Below are 18803 nucleotides of genomic sequence, written 5' to 3' on the forward strand. Positions count from 1 at the left end.
GCGGGACGTGTCGTACAGCGTTTCCCAATGGATGTGGCCGCGCGTGTGACCCGTCGACCAAAGGCTCTCAAACTTCGTGGGAAACATTGGAAATGGCGGAGGACACAACGGGGCACGCCCGACTCGTGGTGCAACTTTCCATCCGTGCTAGATATTGTACCGGTGGTGGATGACAGTTTCAAAAGATGCTCCAAACACTTGATTCTCAAACTATGGCATCGACTATGATCATAATCAGGTTTTAAAACAGACGCATCTCTTGTTTTTGAAGTTTTTGGCAGTCTGAGAATCTTAGTTAAGCTGAAACGTTTCAAATTTTCATATGTATAACATTTTTGGTGTCAGAAGTGGGATGTCCAATATGTTACATATGAAAAAACTCGAATGCTACTAAGAACTTATTCTTATTACTATAAAATTCACAGATTGCAACTGACGTTTCACGTATTTAAAACCATCTACATCAACGTATGTACATATGTATCATTTTAAAAATAATTGTATTTTCTCTATTTTTATTTCAGGCAATGAAGTCATTTTGGAAGCAATTGTGATGATCATAGGCTGGCGCGACTCTGCGCACCATTGTTCATTTTTATGGTGAACCTTTTATTTTTTGCTCTCTAGCTTTGTAGTTTGTTCTGTTTCCTGAAAAATAGCCCCAAAACGCCATCTTTCCTGGAAAAAGCACGCTCCATCTCAGAAGACTAGTGATGATTAGAGGTAAGATCGGAAGCGTGCTTTTTCCAGGAAACAGGGCAAACTACAACGCTAGAGAGCATAAAAATAAACAAAGTATGACAAACAATGAACAATAAACGGCGCAAAGTTGGTCCGCTCTTTAGTGATGATATTTCCATACATAAATGAGTGTATATACATATGTACGTATAAAAAACTCATGAAAAATAGACAAAAATAAGGAATCTACACTGTATCCTATGATACAAAAGTTTTTTTATCAAAAAATTAAGTTTATATAAAAATAATTGTCTTTTTTACATACCTCCTTTACGTTTCACATGGTTTTCGTGTCAGTGGTCATTTTTATCTCTTATCCGATCGTTTTCATACTTTGCCATATTGCTCATTTTGGTCATCAATATACGTAAATGTATCGTCTGCCATTACGTTGGAGATAAAATATCGTATACAATGCGTAACAAATATCCAGAATCTCGGATACGGTGACGTTTATGACGGTACGTAAGGCTACCATAATCTATCTTCAACCTTTTCGCCTTGATATGCAATTTTTTTTAACTTAAAGGTGTTTGTAATTTTTTTTACCTGCGGAAAATGCTATGAAAAACGGATATATTTTATTTTTAAATTATAAAATAAGTTCCCCCCCCCCCCTTCAAAAAAAGGTCCAGAATTGTTTTCCCTGGGCCTGGGTTCATTCTTGAAGACTACTATATTATATTAAAAAAATACAGATGCTAGCGTCACCTCATGTTCCGATACATTGCCTGTCATGGCTACCGTTCGATTCAAAGTTTATGATTTATAAGCGTAGTATAACCAAACTTAGACTTTTGCAACTTAAAATATCATATAAATTATACAATCTTTGTAACATGTATATTGGTAAACCACGATCATGAATTAAATACAACTGTAGAAACACTGAATTTTGCCTTTAATAGTACCCAGTACATGAATGGATCGGTTTATGCACATATAAAAAAAAATTAGCATTGACTGGATAACGAGCTCAAGTTTATGAAGACGTTCACCAGAGAAAAGCTCGCTTACTATTCACGCAACTAATTGATTTCATTTCAATGAACACTCATATTATATAATGGCGAATTTAATTAAAGCAAGTGTGGCGAATCGACTATGCATGCAAAACCGATACGAAACAAATTCTTCAAAACGCACATTTCATCACTCATATATGTATATGTGCAGTAGTTGAGTAATATCGATTACATTTTTATAGTAACTCTATGATTATTCTAATTATTTATTTATACGTATACGTGAAAATTTTTCGTAATGCATACGTAAGTATGCATCTACGTAGTACGTGACGATCCCGTAAATTGTATTACGCACAATTATGCGAAATTCTCTTCCATGTAATAAATAGAATAAATACGCTCGTTTCGTAAGGTAAATCATTAACGAGTCGTGATGGCTTGAATGTGCCTATACATAAACAGACCGCACAATACGAAACGGTTTCAAGCAATAATATAATAATTGGGCAATGACGTGTGCGACCCGGCGAAAGATGGGTCAATTTTAGCATGACTATCTGAAAAATGCGGAACGGTGCAGATTAAATTGTTGGTTTTATTATTCAGATCTGTAAGTACTGTGTGAAATTTTGTATGTAATATTACTACATAATACTATTATATGGGTGCATAGTTTGAGACTGAATATATAGTAATACGTATTAAACTTATGAATGTGTATTTTAAATGAAATAAAAATAAATGAATGTCATTCTTATGAAAATTTCTCTGTGTGAAAACAAAAGACGTTTTTTATTTAAATGAATACAATTTTATCAAAAGAAGCAAAAGATAGATTTATAAGCATAAATGAAATATTCAAATCGATACGTTTCTGATATCTAATCGGCTGAGTTGAGTCGAGCTTTTTAACATTAAATAATTTAATATATGTATTTCTGTATTTTGTATTGAAAATATGAATTTGTTAATAACGTATGAACAAGAATATATTTAAATTATTTAATATTAAACAGCTCGGGTTTACCCGGTCAATATTTTTAAGAATAACTTTCTAATAATTTTAGTATTCTTAAAGATTTATCTTACCGTTTCTCAAACTTTTCTCTCGTCATTCTGGAAAAATACTTGAAACACTCACAATTAACTCACTAAACAAGATGTCTATACTGTCATTATATGTCATTTAATGCTTATTATTTTATATAATACGATTCCCGGCATTGCTCAGGTGGATAAAAGTTGGAAAATAATCCTTCATAGGGCTTTGACCTCTTCCGAAATCCGTATATATGTTACACCGAATCCATGAAATTGTTAAATATGAACAAGCATTCGGCAAGAGAATTGCCGAATGCGTGAAAAATGCAAGCACGTTGCTCAGTTCACGGATTCCGTAAATTCTTTGCCGAATGCGTGAACTGGACAGCGTGTTATATTAAAACCAAGTGTCAAAGTGACAGCTGAATAAGGATGTTTAATTTACATATTATTATGTATAATATGACTACATACAAATGTTTCACTGTTAAAATATTGATCAAAATGTATAAATATGGCATTAATTTATGTATAAGTCATATGAGATGATCGAAACATATGTATGTATTCATATTATACATAATAATTTGTAAATTAAACTAAATTAAACATCCTCATTCCGCTGTCACTTTGACACTTGTCCACGCTGTCCAGTTCTAAAAAGCAACACCGGAGCGCTGCTGTCTATTTGCCGACTCCATGCTTTGAGCAGACAAATTCTTGCCGAATACACGCATTCGCCAAAGAATTTACGGAATCCGTGAACTGGGCAACATGCTTGCATTTTTCACGCATTCGGCAATTCTCTTGCCAAATGCGTGTAATAGACAATTTCACGGATTCGGTATAACATATACATACATATGTATATATGTACGTGCATATATATGTATTCTAAATTAGGGTATTTTGAGATCATTTAAATATTTTGGTAGTTGAAAGGTGAAAAATTTGGATTTGTAGACTGTGTGTTAATATAGTACAAACATCCATTTTTTTACCTACATATATTATACATCTAATAAATAATTTGGAAGGAGACTTTGTATGTAAGTTTTGGAGCGTAAATATATAATGAAAATGAATTTTTCAGAGTATGCTGTTGGTCAGACCTGGATTTGTGCTCCAGGTTGATCGTTTCCTATCAGAGTTTGCCAATTTTCTCTGATTTCATTGTTGAAACGGTTCCCGGAAAAAAAATTGGCTAAAAATCCTTCCTACCTACTATGTCACCACTATTTGAAATTTGATGGATGTACAATAAAAATGTATGTACAATTCATAGATGTCTCGTTAATTTGCGAGTTTTTTCAGTGTCTCGCAATTCAACGACTTATAATAAAAAAATGCTGCATTTGTATTTGTAATTGGCCAGGAAGGCGCATTGGGATTTTCCTGTAAGGCCTTCCTGGTATATATGTAAAATAAAAAATAAAATAATTTTCTATGATGAGGATATCGATATCGAATTCGATGCCGTCATCGATTACGATTACGATTTAGATTCCTATTTCAGTTCCGGTTCTGGATTTCTTTTTCAGTTCCGGATCCCGATTCCTGTTTCAATTCCAGGCCCTGATTCCTTTTTCAGTTCCAGTTTCCGATTCCTGTTTCAGTTTCAGATCTTGCTTCCTTTTTCAGTACCGGATCAGGAGAATCCTGATCCGGTAAACTGAATCCTGTTCCAGTTCCGATTCCGGATTGCCGTTTCAGTTCCAATTCCGATTCCCGGTTCCAATTTTAGTTCCGAATCCCTTAAACACATATAAAAAAAAACCATTCGTTTCTGATTAGCTGTCGATTCTAATAAATTTAAATTTAAATAAAACAAATTAATGTTTACTATTAGATAAAGCGGTTAATATTACAAACACCGAGTTTGACTGGATCAGTAGCTATTAGAATAGATCTAAGATGTACTTTGGATTTTAAAAACTATTCCGAGATATGTACTACTTACATATATACATATGTATGTATTTTATAAAATAAGATTGACTTATATATTGTTTAGAGGTTTTATCTGGAACAAAATTTTATCACATATATGTATAATTATTTTTTTCGAATTATAAATTCTTGAATGCATTAGACATTTTATGTATAAATTTGAATGAAATAAATAAAACACAATTATATTGCCGAAATTATTAAAACGATAGGCATTGAGATATGTCAGTTTGAGGTACATATTCGAGGTAACAAATTAATTATTAAAACAATAAATAATATTTCGTAATATTTAGTAAAATATGTCACATGGTTTCTCATACATAAACAAATCAATACGAGCTCATTGTGAAAAAAGTTTGCACGGTGAACATTCGAAAATTCCCATCGCTGAATAGTAAATGAGACCTGCTGGGTCACAAGCAAGACATCTGTTAAGATAACTTTCCGGAATTAAAAAAATATACGAAAAGAAGATTCAGCATTGATGAATCGATTGTACATATTGTGTAATTGTATTGCAAGACGGTTGCCAACTTCTGCTTCGGAAGTCGGTTGTTCGTTGACCGTGAATTACGAGAAATTCGCATCAGGCATTCAGGATTTCCACGTGTCGGTGACGATGGAAGACTTCAAGTTCAGAGAGAGTGGCCTGTCGTGACTCGTCAGGATCACCTTTGATCCCTACGGCAGAGAGGCATTCACAAAATGGCGCATTATTCGATTACACAAACAAAACAATTAATATTATACGGCTTCTAAAAGACTTCCTTACGAAATGACTTGTACATAACTAAAATATTGTACCAAAATGTGGAGGGAGACAATGAAAATCAGTTCGATACGAATGAGTCTTTCTAATTCGTAATCTATATATAATATATAAAAATCAATGTTTGTCTGTCTCGAATAGGCTCCTAAACCAAAGAATCGATTACGATGGAACTTTCAGGATTTGTTGTATGCACGTCTGGAAAGATGACTGTGAAAAAAAAGGGAAAAACCTCTTAATAATAATAATATTCGTAATTACGATTTTATCGATGCGAAAGTGTGAAGCGCAAGTGTGTATTTAAGGAAATGTTTACGTTGGTAACCAACTTGCGCGCACGCATGCCAACGCTTACATTACGTACGACTCATACCAACCTTACATTACGCACCACTCATAACAATCCTACATACATATATATAAAAATCAATGTTTGTCTGTCTGTCACGTATGCGTTCCTATACTTTACTATAATTTAATTTGATTATTAAGTATTAATTTGAAACTGAAACATTCACTTATCGAAACGCATCGAGAAACGGGAACGGGAACGGGAATTGCATGCGTTATTGTACGATGGAACAATGGAACTTTCAGGATTTATTGTATGCATGTACGGGAAGCTTATTATGAAAAAAAATCGGCCAAAAACGGGAATGAGTGGCATTGCAACGCAATAATTTCAAATATTTTTGCATCGCGACATGCGTTGTTAGGGTAAAATAAACAAATAATTGAATGATTTAAAATGTGTTCGCTGCCTGCGTTTTTCCGACAAATGGGAACGGGAACGGAAATTGCAAGCGTTATTGTGGCATTGCAACGCATGCCGGGTTCAGCTAGTTAAGATATAAAATGTAATTTCATTTCGTATTGAAACAATTGAAGTAATTTTTTGAAACAAAATTGAGTCAGCTTTTTTCAAAATGTTAAAACATTTATAGAGTAAGCTTGGGGTAAATAAACCACCCTTCCTGTTATGTGAACCTCCCCGCTAAATTTAAAATCATTCATAAGGCTTTTTATTACATTTTAAGTACTTACACTTTTTATTACAACCCTTAGATATGAAAGTAATAAATAAAATATAGCCAGCAGTTTGGCTTAGTGGTAGCGTATATATTTAGCACCACTGAGATCAAAGGTTCGAGTCCTCGCCCCTGCTGGTTAGATTTGGGGGTTTTGTGACTCCAAATCGATCGTTTCTCTATCAGAATTTGCCAATTTTATCTGATCATTGCTGAAACAGTTCCTGAAAATTGGTATTAGATCTAATCCTGTTGTCACAAAATCTGCCTGTGTATAATTTGTAATAATTAAACACAGTAATCTGAAATCTATAGACATCTCTATAATTTCATATTTATTATATGTATAAAAATTGTATACAAAAAAAAAATCTAAAAATAATCCATAGATGTCTCTATGATTATCATTTCTGATTAATTGTTATATGCTATATATTCTGATTGTATATGTATGTATAACTGTATTTCTGATTTCTGATTGTTTATGTATTCTGTATTTCGTTAACGTAAACCCGTCGCATTGGAGCAAATCTGTAATCGCGAGTGTATATTGATTTGTAACAATAAAAATAAAAATAAATAGAATAAAAATATTCAGCCGTTCGTTGGCCTCAGGCTTACGATATCGATTTTACTACAGTTTGACATTTAATTTTTTTGATGATTAATCTTTAAGTTCAATGCACTTTTTATAAAAGAACACAATATGCAACGTTAGCTACGTTTTCTATTTTACAAACATTCTCATGCACAGAATTACAACCCGTTTACATGCCATATACATATGCAAGCGTCGAGCCGTGCGACGAAAATCCGCTTCAAATACACGAACCGATTTAAAATTCAAAAAAAAAGTAAATGAAATGCATCCCACAGTGCGTTAATTCCGCAACGACAAACATACCGGAGATATAACATTTTCGAATGAATTATGCATTTTGCGAATCGTCTGCAATAGTCGCACGCGACAATGGTGATTGTGTTCGACTCGAATCTGATCTTTATTACCCGTTTCGCAACGTGCGACAGTATGTGCATTGAGCAATTTAGAAGATAAAACCCTAGGTGAGGAGATCAAATCGGAAAAAAGTTCTATAAGATCGTCTAGAATTACTATTTAGTCTCGGAACTTTCGTGCCGCGTTGAAGTCTTTAGGAGTTGCGAAACTGCACATAAATTTTGAGACCGTTTCGTTGTTGCAATTTAGACTTTATACACGCTGGGTTGTGTAGGTCTTCGAATGGCCTTAAGGTGGGCATTGACGGAGATCTGTTATATGTAGAGGTAGGACCGGAAGCGTGCTGTTTATTGTTCAATTGTTGTAAATGCTTTGTAAAAAAGCTTCGGCAAACCTTTAAAAATGCATTTACAACATTTGAACAATAAACGGCCACTTCAGGGTCCGGGCTTTAGTTATATGTATGTATGTTGTAGTCAGAGACGCTACGACAGAACTAACTGCATCAGTGTACGCCACGCGGGCTCTTTTTGGGCGTAGTTCATTTTTCTAGTATTATCCTGTTGGTCTATTTTTTTATCTATAGAGTGATTGACAAGGGTTTTCAATATATATATATGAGGAAAGGTCTCTCAGGGCATCTTCGACGTCCGGTTTGTTTACCTATTGTTATGGTCACGTACTAGATGTGCCACGGAAGTCAGTCCCACGCCATCACTGTGGGTTCTGAGAACTCTACCGGAATGTGACTGAGTTACCGCTACCCCCGCTAAGTGCATTCGGGGGTACCTCATTGTTAGCCGACTTGTACTTAAGCCTGGAGATAATCCTCGAAACCAATTATAACGGCGGCTCCTTTTAGTATACGCTACAATATATATATATATATATATATATATATATATATATATATATATATTTTTTTTTTTTTTTTTTTTTTTTCTTACATATTTATTGAAACTGGCTGTAGGTGCAAGGCATTCCTTATGCTATATTTTATTTTATATTTTTACTTTATCTGTTATTATTAAATGCTATTTTTTATGTTTATGTATGAATGTATTTATGTTTATGTTTAATTGTTATTTTGTTTTTTTTCTTTTTTGTGTTATATTTTTTGACCATTGTGGCGCTTTAGGAATTCCTGTTATGCCACAATGGTCTGTTTAAAATAAATAAATAAATATATATTCCGTGGCACATCTAGTACGTGACCGTAACAATAGGCAAACAAACCGGACGTCGAAGATGCCCTGAGAGACCTTTCCTTTATAAGGGGGTAGTGATGCGATATCAAGACATTCTGGACAAAACACTGCCAGTGTGTGTATCTCCTTAATCACCAATAAATGCTGTGCCTTTTGTGACTTTGGCCTTTTACTTGGATCCTCCACCCACCGCTACGCAACAATATAAAATGTATTTTAATAAAATAATTCACAGTAAAATAAGTAAACAAGTATGTACTTGTATTAAAATAGATCAACAACAATGTGAATATTTCCGTGCTAAATAATATAGATAAGACCCATCGTTTATATTTAGCTAGTGTTGTACCCGATGGCATATCATCACATGGGTGTTGGCCAATTAAGTAAATAATAAATATAAAATAATTAAAAGGAATGTGTCGGTCATGTGTTCGATCAGTATCAATTAATATTTATATTTAATTGTTTGATATGAAAAAACATGGTAAAAATTACCTACCTACCTACATATAAACGATATAAAACACCAATACAAAAAAAAAATTAATTAATTAAATACATTTTCAATAGATGGCGATAGATGCTCAGAAACGTCTATAAACCTATAAGAAACATTGGTGGTAAATAGTATATATAGAAGTTTTTTTATTTTCTTATTATATTCATACATAGGTTTTGTTGACATTGTGTCAGCTGTGACGTACATATATATGTCGAATCGAAACGACTATTATAGTGCAGCGAGCGTTATCTTACACAGACACACAGAATCCCTTTTAATATTAAAAAAATTGACAAATGGAACGATCATATTGAAAAAAAAATTGACATCCGTTTATTAAAAAAGTGTACTCATAATGTCTGGTCCATTTTTTAATAAAATATTAAGTCATACATTTATATAGCAATTTTACAGAGACATCTATGGATGCATTTGACAAACATTTTTGCAGTAATATATAAATCAGCTGATAACTCGATCTTTTAGGGTAAGCTTGCCAATTTGTTGGAACCGTTTCAATGAAACCAAATAAATTAGAAATTCTGATAGGAAATAATTGACCGGGAGTCACATATTCAAGGTCTGGCCAGCAGTACCGTGCCAGGGATTGAACCCGTGACTACTAAGTTGAAAGCATTACACGCCAACCACTGATCTATGCTGCTGCTGTATTGTATTGTAAACAAAGGCATTATCTGTTGACAGAAAGATACAACATGACAGACACGTCTGTCGTCTGCTAAATCTCTCCGACTCTCCGTCAGTATCCGCCTTAGTTAAGAAATAAATCTATGTATGTATGTTTAAATTATTGTTATCGTTTCGTTGTGCAACGACGATCCGACCCTGTGTGATTTCGCTTATGTTGTTGCAGATTACAGAAGTTACTTTGCACGTTCGTACGGTTCTATGAAGTTATACTGGTACTTGATAGTGCGGCATTTGTAATTGTGGGTCACGATGAAAGTGACAATTTTATCAATGATGGATGGTAATGGTAGATGTTTTCATATCAAATGTCAACTGAGAATATTTATGCAGTTTGCTTTTAATGGGATTGTGTCAGTATATCGTAGTGAAAATGAAAAATTTACTGAAAACTAAGGCACTTCGATTCCTTCTTCTCTTATTTAGTGTAATTCTATTTCTACAGGAGAGCTTATCCTCCTGTTGCTGCCGGAAACGGTTTCATCTGTATATCTATTCTTTCATAACTTAACTTAATCTAAAGAAAATGTACAGACGCCAGGCGTTCTCCATCGAGAAGCCACTTGGATGTGATTTTTGTAGAATTGCTCAGCGGTAAGCGTAGCGTGGCTTTCTTCACGGTGTCTTCCTTCGTCGTCTGCGGTCTGGTCTCCGCTGATGATGGCTCTGCTCTGTCTCCATCTCTCGTACCGTGTGCGAGAGTAAGCAGGGGGGAAGGGGGGGGGGGGAGTTCGTATAAACGTGTTGTGTGGCTTGAGGTTATGCACCAAGCACGCGTGTCTGAGTTGTCTGCCTTCGGGACGAAGACAGACCAGGATTCTGGAGCTGGTCTCCAAGTATCGTCAAACATCACCAGTCTCGAACTGGTGATTCGGGATCGAGGAAGCGCGCCGCTTAGAAGCAGTGTTCAAGCGGCGACGGTTGGAGCGGGAGTGTCACTGTTGGCCACACCAGTGTGGCGAGTACAAAAAACATGGGACAGCCCGTGGGTCGTAAGGCCACGAAAGCCGACCATACGGAAATTGGTCTGAACAGAAAATGATAAGAACCTTGTAAAACATAAGCTATTGTTAACATAATACAAAAATTACAGGGATTGGTAAGTATATAAGTGTATACATATTACTTTGACTTTGGTTTTCTGTTCAGTTTAGTGTTTAAGTGTTAAAGTCAACTCAACCTATGTACTTTCTGTAAAGTGGATCATACATATATTGTTGAAAATTGAATTTTAATTTTATAATTTCATTACATTAATAAATAAAAAATAAATGTTTTTGTGTTCGCTATTGTATTGTATGATATTATACAGAAGAAGTAATAATTTATGATAATAGTATATCAAAAAGTCTCACTTCATTCTTTTTATACGTAGGTATCCAGTTTTTTTACAACAGTGTAATTTACATTTTAATTTTTGGAGGTGAAATGTTATATTTAATACCTGCATGATAAAAACTCATAATGAGAAAGTTGACTCTTGTTCATTTTCTCCAGTACATATGTACATAATATTGACTACAAAAAAACGTAAAAATGTATACATATGTACATATATATTAATACACACGTCAATAAATCACACGAAAATTATTTTATTAATTACACAATTATTTACACCGACAATTTAAAAACACATAAAGATAAAATACATGAGTGTAATTTTGTACATATAATACAATCACAGATCATTGATTACTAGTTGACTAAATTTTACAAATAAATCATAATAAAAAATATATCATTACAATTTAGCAGTTATTTTACACTCACAGTGTATTGTTTATATATCAATTTCAATATCAAATGGTCTCATTGTCTCTGTTTCTCTTGGGCATGCTGAATATTTTGAAGTCTTTACCGAAATTTTCACCGTCTTCTAAAGTCTGCGGCATCGGAGAGTTCAACGTCTCCGGTAAGAATATCGAAGCGAACGCTGCCGATAATGAAATCAATCCTAATATTATCATTGGAAGCACTCTTGAGAATTGTGCCTGAAATTTCATATAATATTAATTAACTGTAAAACATAATAGTGGTTATTTTGATTGATTTATTACCAATTGTAAGATGTATGGGAAAGTTAACATTCCGATGCTGACGACTAATGATGCAAATCCCATGGCTTGTGAACGGATTACAGTTGGAAAAGATTCACTGACAAATACGTAAAACACGGAAAAGGAAGCCGAAACTCCAAATTTTCCGATCATCGCCAATGTCACCGTTATCCAAACATACTCTAAAAGTAATCGATACAATTTTGATTATATAATATTTAAAATCAATCTTTTAATAGTCTTAAAACCGATGCGGTGCAAACGATCGACAAGCGCCAGACAGACTGAACCACAGATTAACGACACGTGTACCTTATGCGTGCGCACTTCTCGCACTTACACTAAGCGAAATCTACCCGAAGTCTCGACATACCTACCCTGTATACGTTCTGTGCTTATACTTTAGTTCCGAATTTTGCCTTATTAAACTCACCAGAAAAATCCAACTCAATTGTAGTAATTACCATTTTAATAATTGCATCTGTGCACATCGAAAGGTTACTCGTCATCTGATGTGCAATCTATCATTCGTGAAGTTGAGAATTGCGTTTAAAGCAGCCATCCAGTTAATCTGTGGTTCAGTCTGTCTGGTGCTTGTCGATCGTTTGCACCAAACCCTCTTAAAACACATCTTCTTACCTTCTGGAACGAACATGCAACATAAACAACCCAAACCACCGACTGTCAAAGCCATACAAAGCACCCATCGTCTGCCCCAAACGTCCATAAGACACCATGCAAGGAGATTAGACGGAATCTCTATAACAGCAGCTGCAAATTCCAAACCATCATCACACTTAATAACATTGAATACATTTAAAAACTCATTTAATCCTATCAGTAGATTATACAAACCGATAAAGAATGCCAAAAAGTCATTCACTCCGAGATTTGTAGTATTATAACTCAAACCATTATAAACCACAGCATTAGCAATCCAATCAAAGGTTAACAAAAGAAACTTTTTTCTAATGTTTGGATAGCGGAATATATCTAATAGTGTGGCTTCTTGAACGATGATGTTCGAAGTTGTATTGGTCTCCGTTGAATCATACTTGGTATTGTTCGAGAAACATGTAGTTTGATACCTTTTCAAGTTATCTTTAGATAAATCTTGACCATCTTTCATATCGTTTTTGTAAGTAAGTGCCATGGGATACGTCGCAGAATGATCTAAGCTCTTTTCCTTATCGATAATGTCCCAGTTGTTCTTTAAATTGTACTGTTCTGGGGTTGCTAAACAGCTGTTCAAATTAGAAATTGGAGGTTTGCCTTCAGGCAGTAGTGGTGATGTTTTAGAATCCTGAATTTAGTTCAGGAATAATGTAAGTGATAAAAATAATACTATATTTAGTTAGGCATGTGTGTAAAGTTTATACACCTTACATGTAATTGGTGGAGTATTTTCTTCGGAATCGTTGTTCCGTTGAAGTGAGCCATTGATTCTAATACTCTTTCTGCTTCAGTCAATCTGCCTTTGCTCAGCAGCCATCTAGGTGATTCGGGAATAATCCAATAGTAGCTGAAACAAAAATTCTTGAATTAGAATAAATATAATACATAATAATGAGGAAAACCTATAATAACACTGTTCGACAAATGACGACTTTTTTTTGGTTCATAGACGAGATATGACTTTTCTTATAGAAATATGCCCAGTGAATACGAATCTGGTAATAAAAAATGTTGATTGGCTCGAGATTCGGAGATATATGTGTTCTTTAAATCGCACGATTTTTCTATATCTTGGTGTTGTTCGGTCGATGTCTCAAAATCTAGCAATTTTCTATTCAAAATTAATATTGGAATCTATAGTCGGGTATTTTATATTCTATTTGTAGTACTTTTGAGCTTTCAAATTTTTCTAAGTAGTCGTCCAGTTCAAGTCAAAAGTCAAAAGTACGTATTTTCACTTGGGATTTTTTCCCACTGTTAATACTATTTTATATTGAGTATTTTCTATTGAAACATGTTTATTGGGATAGTGTTCTGGCCACACTATTTTTTTTACGTTTAAAAGGGTTAATTGGAAGTGTGCTGAATTTTAAATCGGTAAAATTGCGAGCTAACAGCTCGTACTAGTATTTACTCGTATTTACACGAATCTGAATTGAATTAATAGGGATAATATATTAAATTGTCTTTATATGAGAATTACATAAAATTCCACTTGTTAATACTATTTTATATTGAGTATTTTCTATTGAAACATGTTTATTGAGATAGTGTTCTGACTAATTGGAAATGAAAATGGAAATTGGAAATTCAGCACAATGTAATTGTAATTTTAGTAAATTTGTACATATGTAATTGTAGTAAATTTATGTGCTCATAATAAATATTTTTCCCCTTCTAATTAGTGTTATCTAGTACTATTTGTGTCAATCTATATCTGTTCTTTGTATAATAAATATGAAAAAATCAGTCAAAAATCTAAAGATAAAGTTTAATATACCTGAATAGTAATACAAATGGTATACTTGTTGCTAGCGACAGCGAGAACCAATCCCTTAAAAGAAAAGCTAAGAGTGCCAACAGCGACATGGACATAGCAAACATCATACAGATCAACATTCCTAAAATAAAACTTTTCATTAAATGACATTCAATCCAATTCAAAGTATGTTTCACGGTATAACTTGACAAGCCTACCTGCTAATGTCCGATGCTTCTGTCCCATCATCTCTATACCCAAAATGAACGGAATCTGATACAACGCTGGAAATATCAACCCACCAATAGTTCTCAGCACAAGATACATTCTATAATTGGTAGTGAAGCACGTGACTATTGACACGGATACCTCGAGACAGATCAGACACATGATGGCAAGCCGGCGGCCCCATCTAAAACATTTGTGTGAGTAAAAACAAACATGCACAGTGTTGTGCAATTTGTTTCAGATTGATCTTTATTGAATAACCTGTGGTATACCTGTCTGCGACCCAGCCGAAGAAGATATTTCCGAAAATTGAGCCCACGTAGAAGAGAGCCGTCGTCGTCTGTGGAAACCAATTGTCTTCGCACACAAGGTTTAGCTGGAATATTATAAAGAAACGGTCTAAATTAAGAAATGAGGCAACTAGAACAGCATCATAATACGTTATTGACAAAAGAATTGATGTCAAAGCCAGTAGAAATATGTTTGCATAAATATTCACTTAAAGCAGATATACATTTATATACGTAGAACACAAGATCGGTCGATTTTGCTCACATATATTGAAAGACATGTCTCAAAATGAAAAATAATTCCGTTTCAAATACATATTATACTTGTTTTGAATACAAATATACTAACCTCGGTGACTAGAGTGTTTTCATAATACTTTTTATCATATTGCCATCCATATTGGCAACTTACTACAGGTATTTTCTGATTCGAAGCCAACTCCTCGAAGGAAGCTATCCAATCATTATCAATTCTTAAGCTATCAACATCAAATAGGGCTTTGTACTCCGTCGAATTATCATCATACATAGTGCACTTGCTGTAAACTTTCTCTCCGTCAGCCCTAATCCGGTACGGAATCGTCAAATGTTTAAGATCTAAGTTGGATCCGTTGATATGATCCATTCTGGGAGACACCTTGCACCAGTGATCAGGAGTGGCAGTTGTGAAGACGTTGGAGAATGTCAGGAAGGCGACGGGTATGGTGGCCGGAATACACAACAGTATGAACATCACTATCTGATATCGTCCCCGGTCCCCGACCATCTTCAAAACTTGATCGAAATCCACAGAAGACGTCGCCATTTTTATCTTATATTATAATATATTCACTATCAACTGATACAGTTGAGTTTAGTCCACTGTCTAACAAATTTACTATAACGAGTTGACACTTTCATGGCCGCTTCTCACCGATGGCCATGTTATTGTTTTTTTAAATGCTTCAAACTATTGTTATTATTGGTTGTTTTATATATTTTATTAATTTAAATGTATCTGGAATATGATTAGTATGAGACATCATTAGAAACTTCGTTTTACAATCACTTTTTTGAAGATTCATTGTTTGATATAATGAACTATGTATGTATAGTGTATTGGTGTTAAATGTTGCATTTGCTATTTAAATATTCTAAAAATGGTTATATTAAAAAAATAAGAGGCTATTCAGTCAATAATAAAATACAACTAATTTATCATATGTTGTTAGGATACTAAAATGCTTTAGGTCATCGACTTTAGAGAGTCTTTAATTAATATTATGTATTACATGTATTATGAGCATTTATAAGGATTGTAAATAGGTTTTTGAGCTCTTTTTCTTATTATGCTGTAGATTAACACTAGAATAATATAATACTATGATTACTAACCAAATTAAATTAAATTGTAAAATAGAAAATGATCAGTAGATCAGTAGCTATTAAAATAGATATAAGATGTATTGTGAACATAATTTCGTAATAATAAAAAGCATTTAAAAATCAAATTGATTAGAACTTGTGCTTGACGAAACTCGTTGTTTCATGTTTTAGGAAGATAATACACATGTTGAATTTGAATTTTAGAATTATCAGGAAAGGATATTGATTATAATATCACAGGGAAAATTTTGTATCGAAATAAATGTGAACTACATATATTGATTGTATTACTAATTGGTCAATTAATTCACAAAACATCATAAAAAAAGGCTTTTTTTTGTACAATTGTCTTGATGAAAGTCTCACGGTCTAATATTATAAGTTCAAAGATTTTACATATGTATATATGGAAGTATATCAATCCTTACTTTATATTGAAATGATATCGTCCTGCTTTTATACTTGCCTCATTCGAGCAATGAAGTAATACTAATTTTACCGTTGAGTAGCAAATGCCATAATAGTTGTAACATAATTGTTAATTTGGTACATTTAATTGGGTCGTCTACGATTTTACGACATATTTCTAAGATAAGATAAAATTTTGACTATGTATGCATCTTTGAAAACAATTAGGTAATAAAGTTTTGCCGCTATAATATATTATGTCCATTATTATGACAACAAAACAAATACATACATATGTGCGTAATTGGATGACCTTATAACGTTTTACTTTATACGATAATATGACCAAAAGCCAAAAAAACTGGATAAACTATAAATATACTAAATACATACATATATTAGTAAAAATACGAAAACAAAGATAACATTCTAAGATGAACTAATTATTTATATGTACATATGTCTGATACCGCATTTTGTTTACATACAACAAATACTTTAAATTTAATAGTATATAATATACTACATGTATCCGGTGCCACTTATTATTAACGAAATATTTGATATTAGATTTAAATAAAAGAGCCGTGTAAAAATAGCAAATACATATGTGTTACATTAAAAAATACCTTCACATTATTATTGTATAAGAATCTAATAATTTATTTATTTTTTTAATTTGTAATGATATCACTATTTTTATTCACTGTATTTATTGATTTAATTTTGTTTTGATTATGTTACTTCTACTATTATATAAATTAACTAAGAAGGTGTGCGCACACGCTGTTTGCTAAAACGTTACTGATCGGAACGATTCAATGCATGAAAGATCGGTCCAGAGTCGCTGAAGCTCAGTGGCGTCTCGTGTTATCTGAGCAATTTAATTTTTAAATTTAATTTAACATTTCCGAATGTTTCATTTTTTTAAATGTTGAAAACACATCACACAAGTTCCATACTTTTAACACAATTCATACAACTTTATAATTGTAAATAGGTTTTTCAGCTCTTTTTCCTATTATGCTGTACATTAACATTAGAATAATATAATACTATGATTACTAACAAAATTAAATTAAAATTGTAAAATCGAAAATGATCAGTAGAGCAGTAGCTATTAAAATAGATATAAGATATATTGTGAACATAATATAGTAATAATAAAAAGCATTTAAAAATCAAAATCAATACAACTTTATAAACCAATTTGCCAAATTGCTTTATAGTAAAATATAAATAGACCTACACTATGTATTTAAATATGTAGGTACAGGTTTTTCATTCCAAATTGACCCTTTCTCTTATCAAATTGACCCGTTTTAAATGTCAATTTTAAGAATTGTAAATAGGTTTTTGAGCTCTTTTTCCTATTATGCTGTACATTTACATTAGAATAATGTAATACTATGATTACTAACCAAATAAAATTAAATTGTAAAATAGAAAATGATCAGTAGATCAGTAGCTATTAAAATAGATATAAGATGTATTGTGAAAATAATTTCGTAATAATAAAAAGCATTTAAAAATCAAAATCCAATGTCAATTTGAAATTAAAAATGATTAATTTGAAATGAAAAACAGTCAATTTGAAATGAATAAGGGTCAATTTGGATTGAAAAACCTATACAAGAAAAGAGAGGTATTCTAAAAATATATTTTGATGAATAGAATGTTGAATTTAAGTTTTATTAAATTTTATGTGGACTAAAGATTGACGCATATCGAAAAATGAATCTTTACAAGCACAATAACATGAAAAATTCTGTACTAACTTTGATAATTTGAATAAAAAATGATTATCTAATCAAAAATAATCTGATACAAATGGTATGCTGTGCGGAGCTGATCTCTCTTACAAGCTACATAGCAATATTCACAATCTCCTACTATAAAAGATAAATGTTTGTTTGTCCATACATTTGCCTGTCATGTAAATACATATACAGTTTTCAATTTAGAACCATCACAATCAGTATACTATGTAATGATACTAAAATTTGGAATGTAGACTTTTTTTTTCACCTGCCCGAGCGACGCCAGGCAATTCAGCCAGTTGAACACAAATGGAACAGGACCATTGCCTCGTTTCCCAATATTTTTCAATATGGTATTTATATATTTTAATACTTATTC

At 32.9% G+C, this 18803-nt stretch overlaps 1 protein-coding gene across 3 annotated transcripts; it reads right to left on the bottom strand.

Annotated features, from left to right (window-relative positions):
* Positions 1 to 11332: 11332 nt before the first annotated feature.
* Positions 11333 to 17470, bottom strand: LOC143909382 (organic cation transporter 1-like). 3 transcript variants are annotated; one of them, XM_077427334.1, is made up of 10 exons: positions 17448 to 17470; positions 15241 to 15888; positions 14874 to 14977; positions 14592 to 14785; positions 14395 to 14515; positions 13326 to 13461; positions 12795 to 13242; positions 12579 to 12710; positions 11940 to 12121; positions 11333 to 11873 (listed from the first exon to the last, which is right to left on the bottom strand). In XM_077427334.1, exons 2-10 carry the CDS (start codon positions 15694 to 15696, stop codon positions 11682 to 11684), a joined length of 1965 nt encoding a protein of 654 aa, XP_077283460.1. In that variant the 5' UTR covers positions 15697 to 15888; positions 17448 to 17470; the 3' UTR covers positions 11333 to 11681. The 3 variants fall into 3 exon arrangements, with proteins under 3 accessions (XP_077283460.1, XP_077283461.1, XP_077283459.1); XM_077427335.1 differs by having other exon boundaries at positions 17431 to 17470; XM_077427333.1 differs by having other exon boundaries at positions 16685 to 17470.
* Positions 17471 to 18803: the final 1333 nt, after the last annotated feature.

The sequence above is a fragment of the Arctopsyche grandis genome, chromosome 3 (assembly GCF_051622035.1).
Source record: "Arctopsyche grandis isolate Sample6627 chromosome 3, ASM5162203v2, whole genome shotgun sequence".
In the NCBI taxonomy this organism is placed as follows: domain Eukaryota; kingdom Metazoa; phylum Arthropoda; class Insecta; order Trichoptera; family Hydropsychidae; genus Arctopsyche; species Arctopsyche grandis.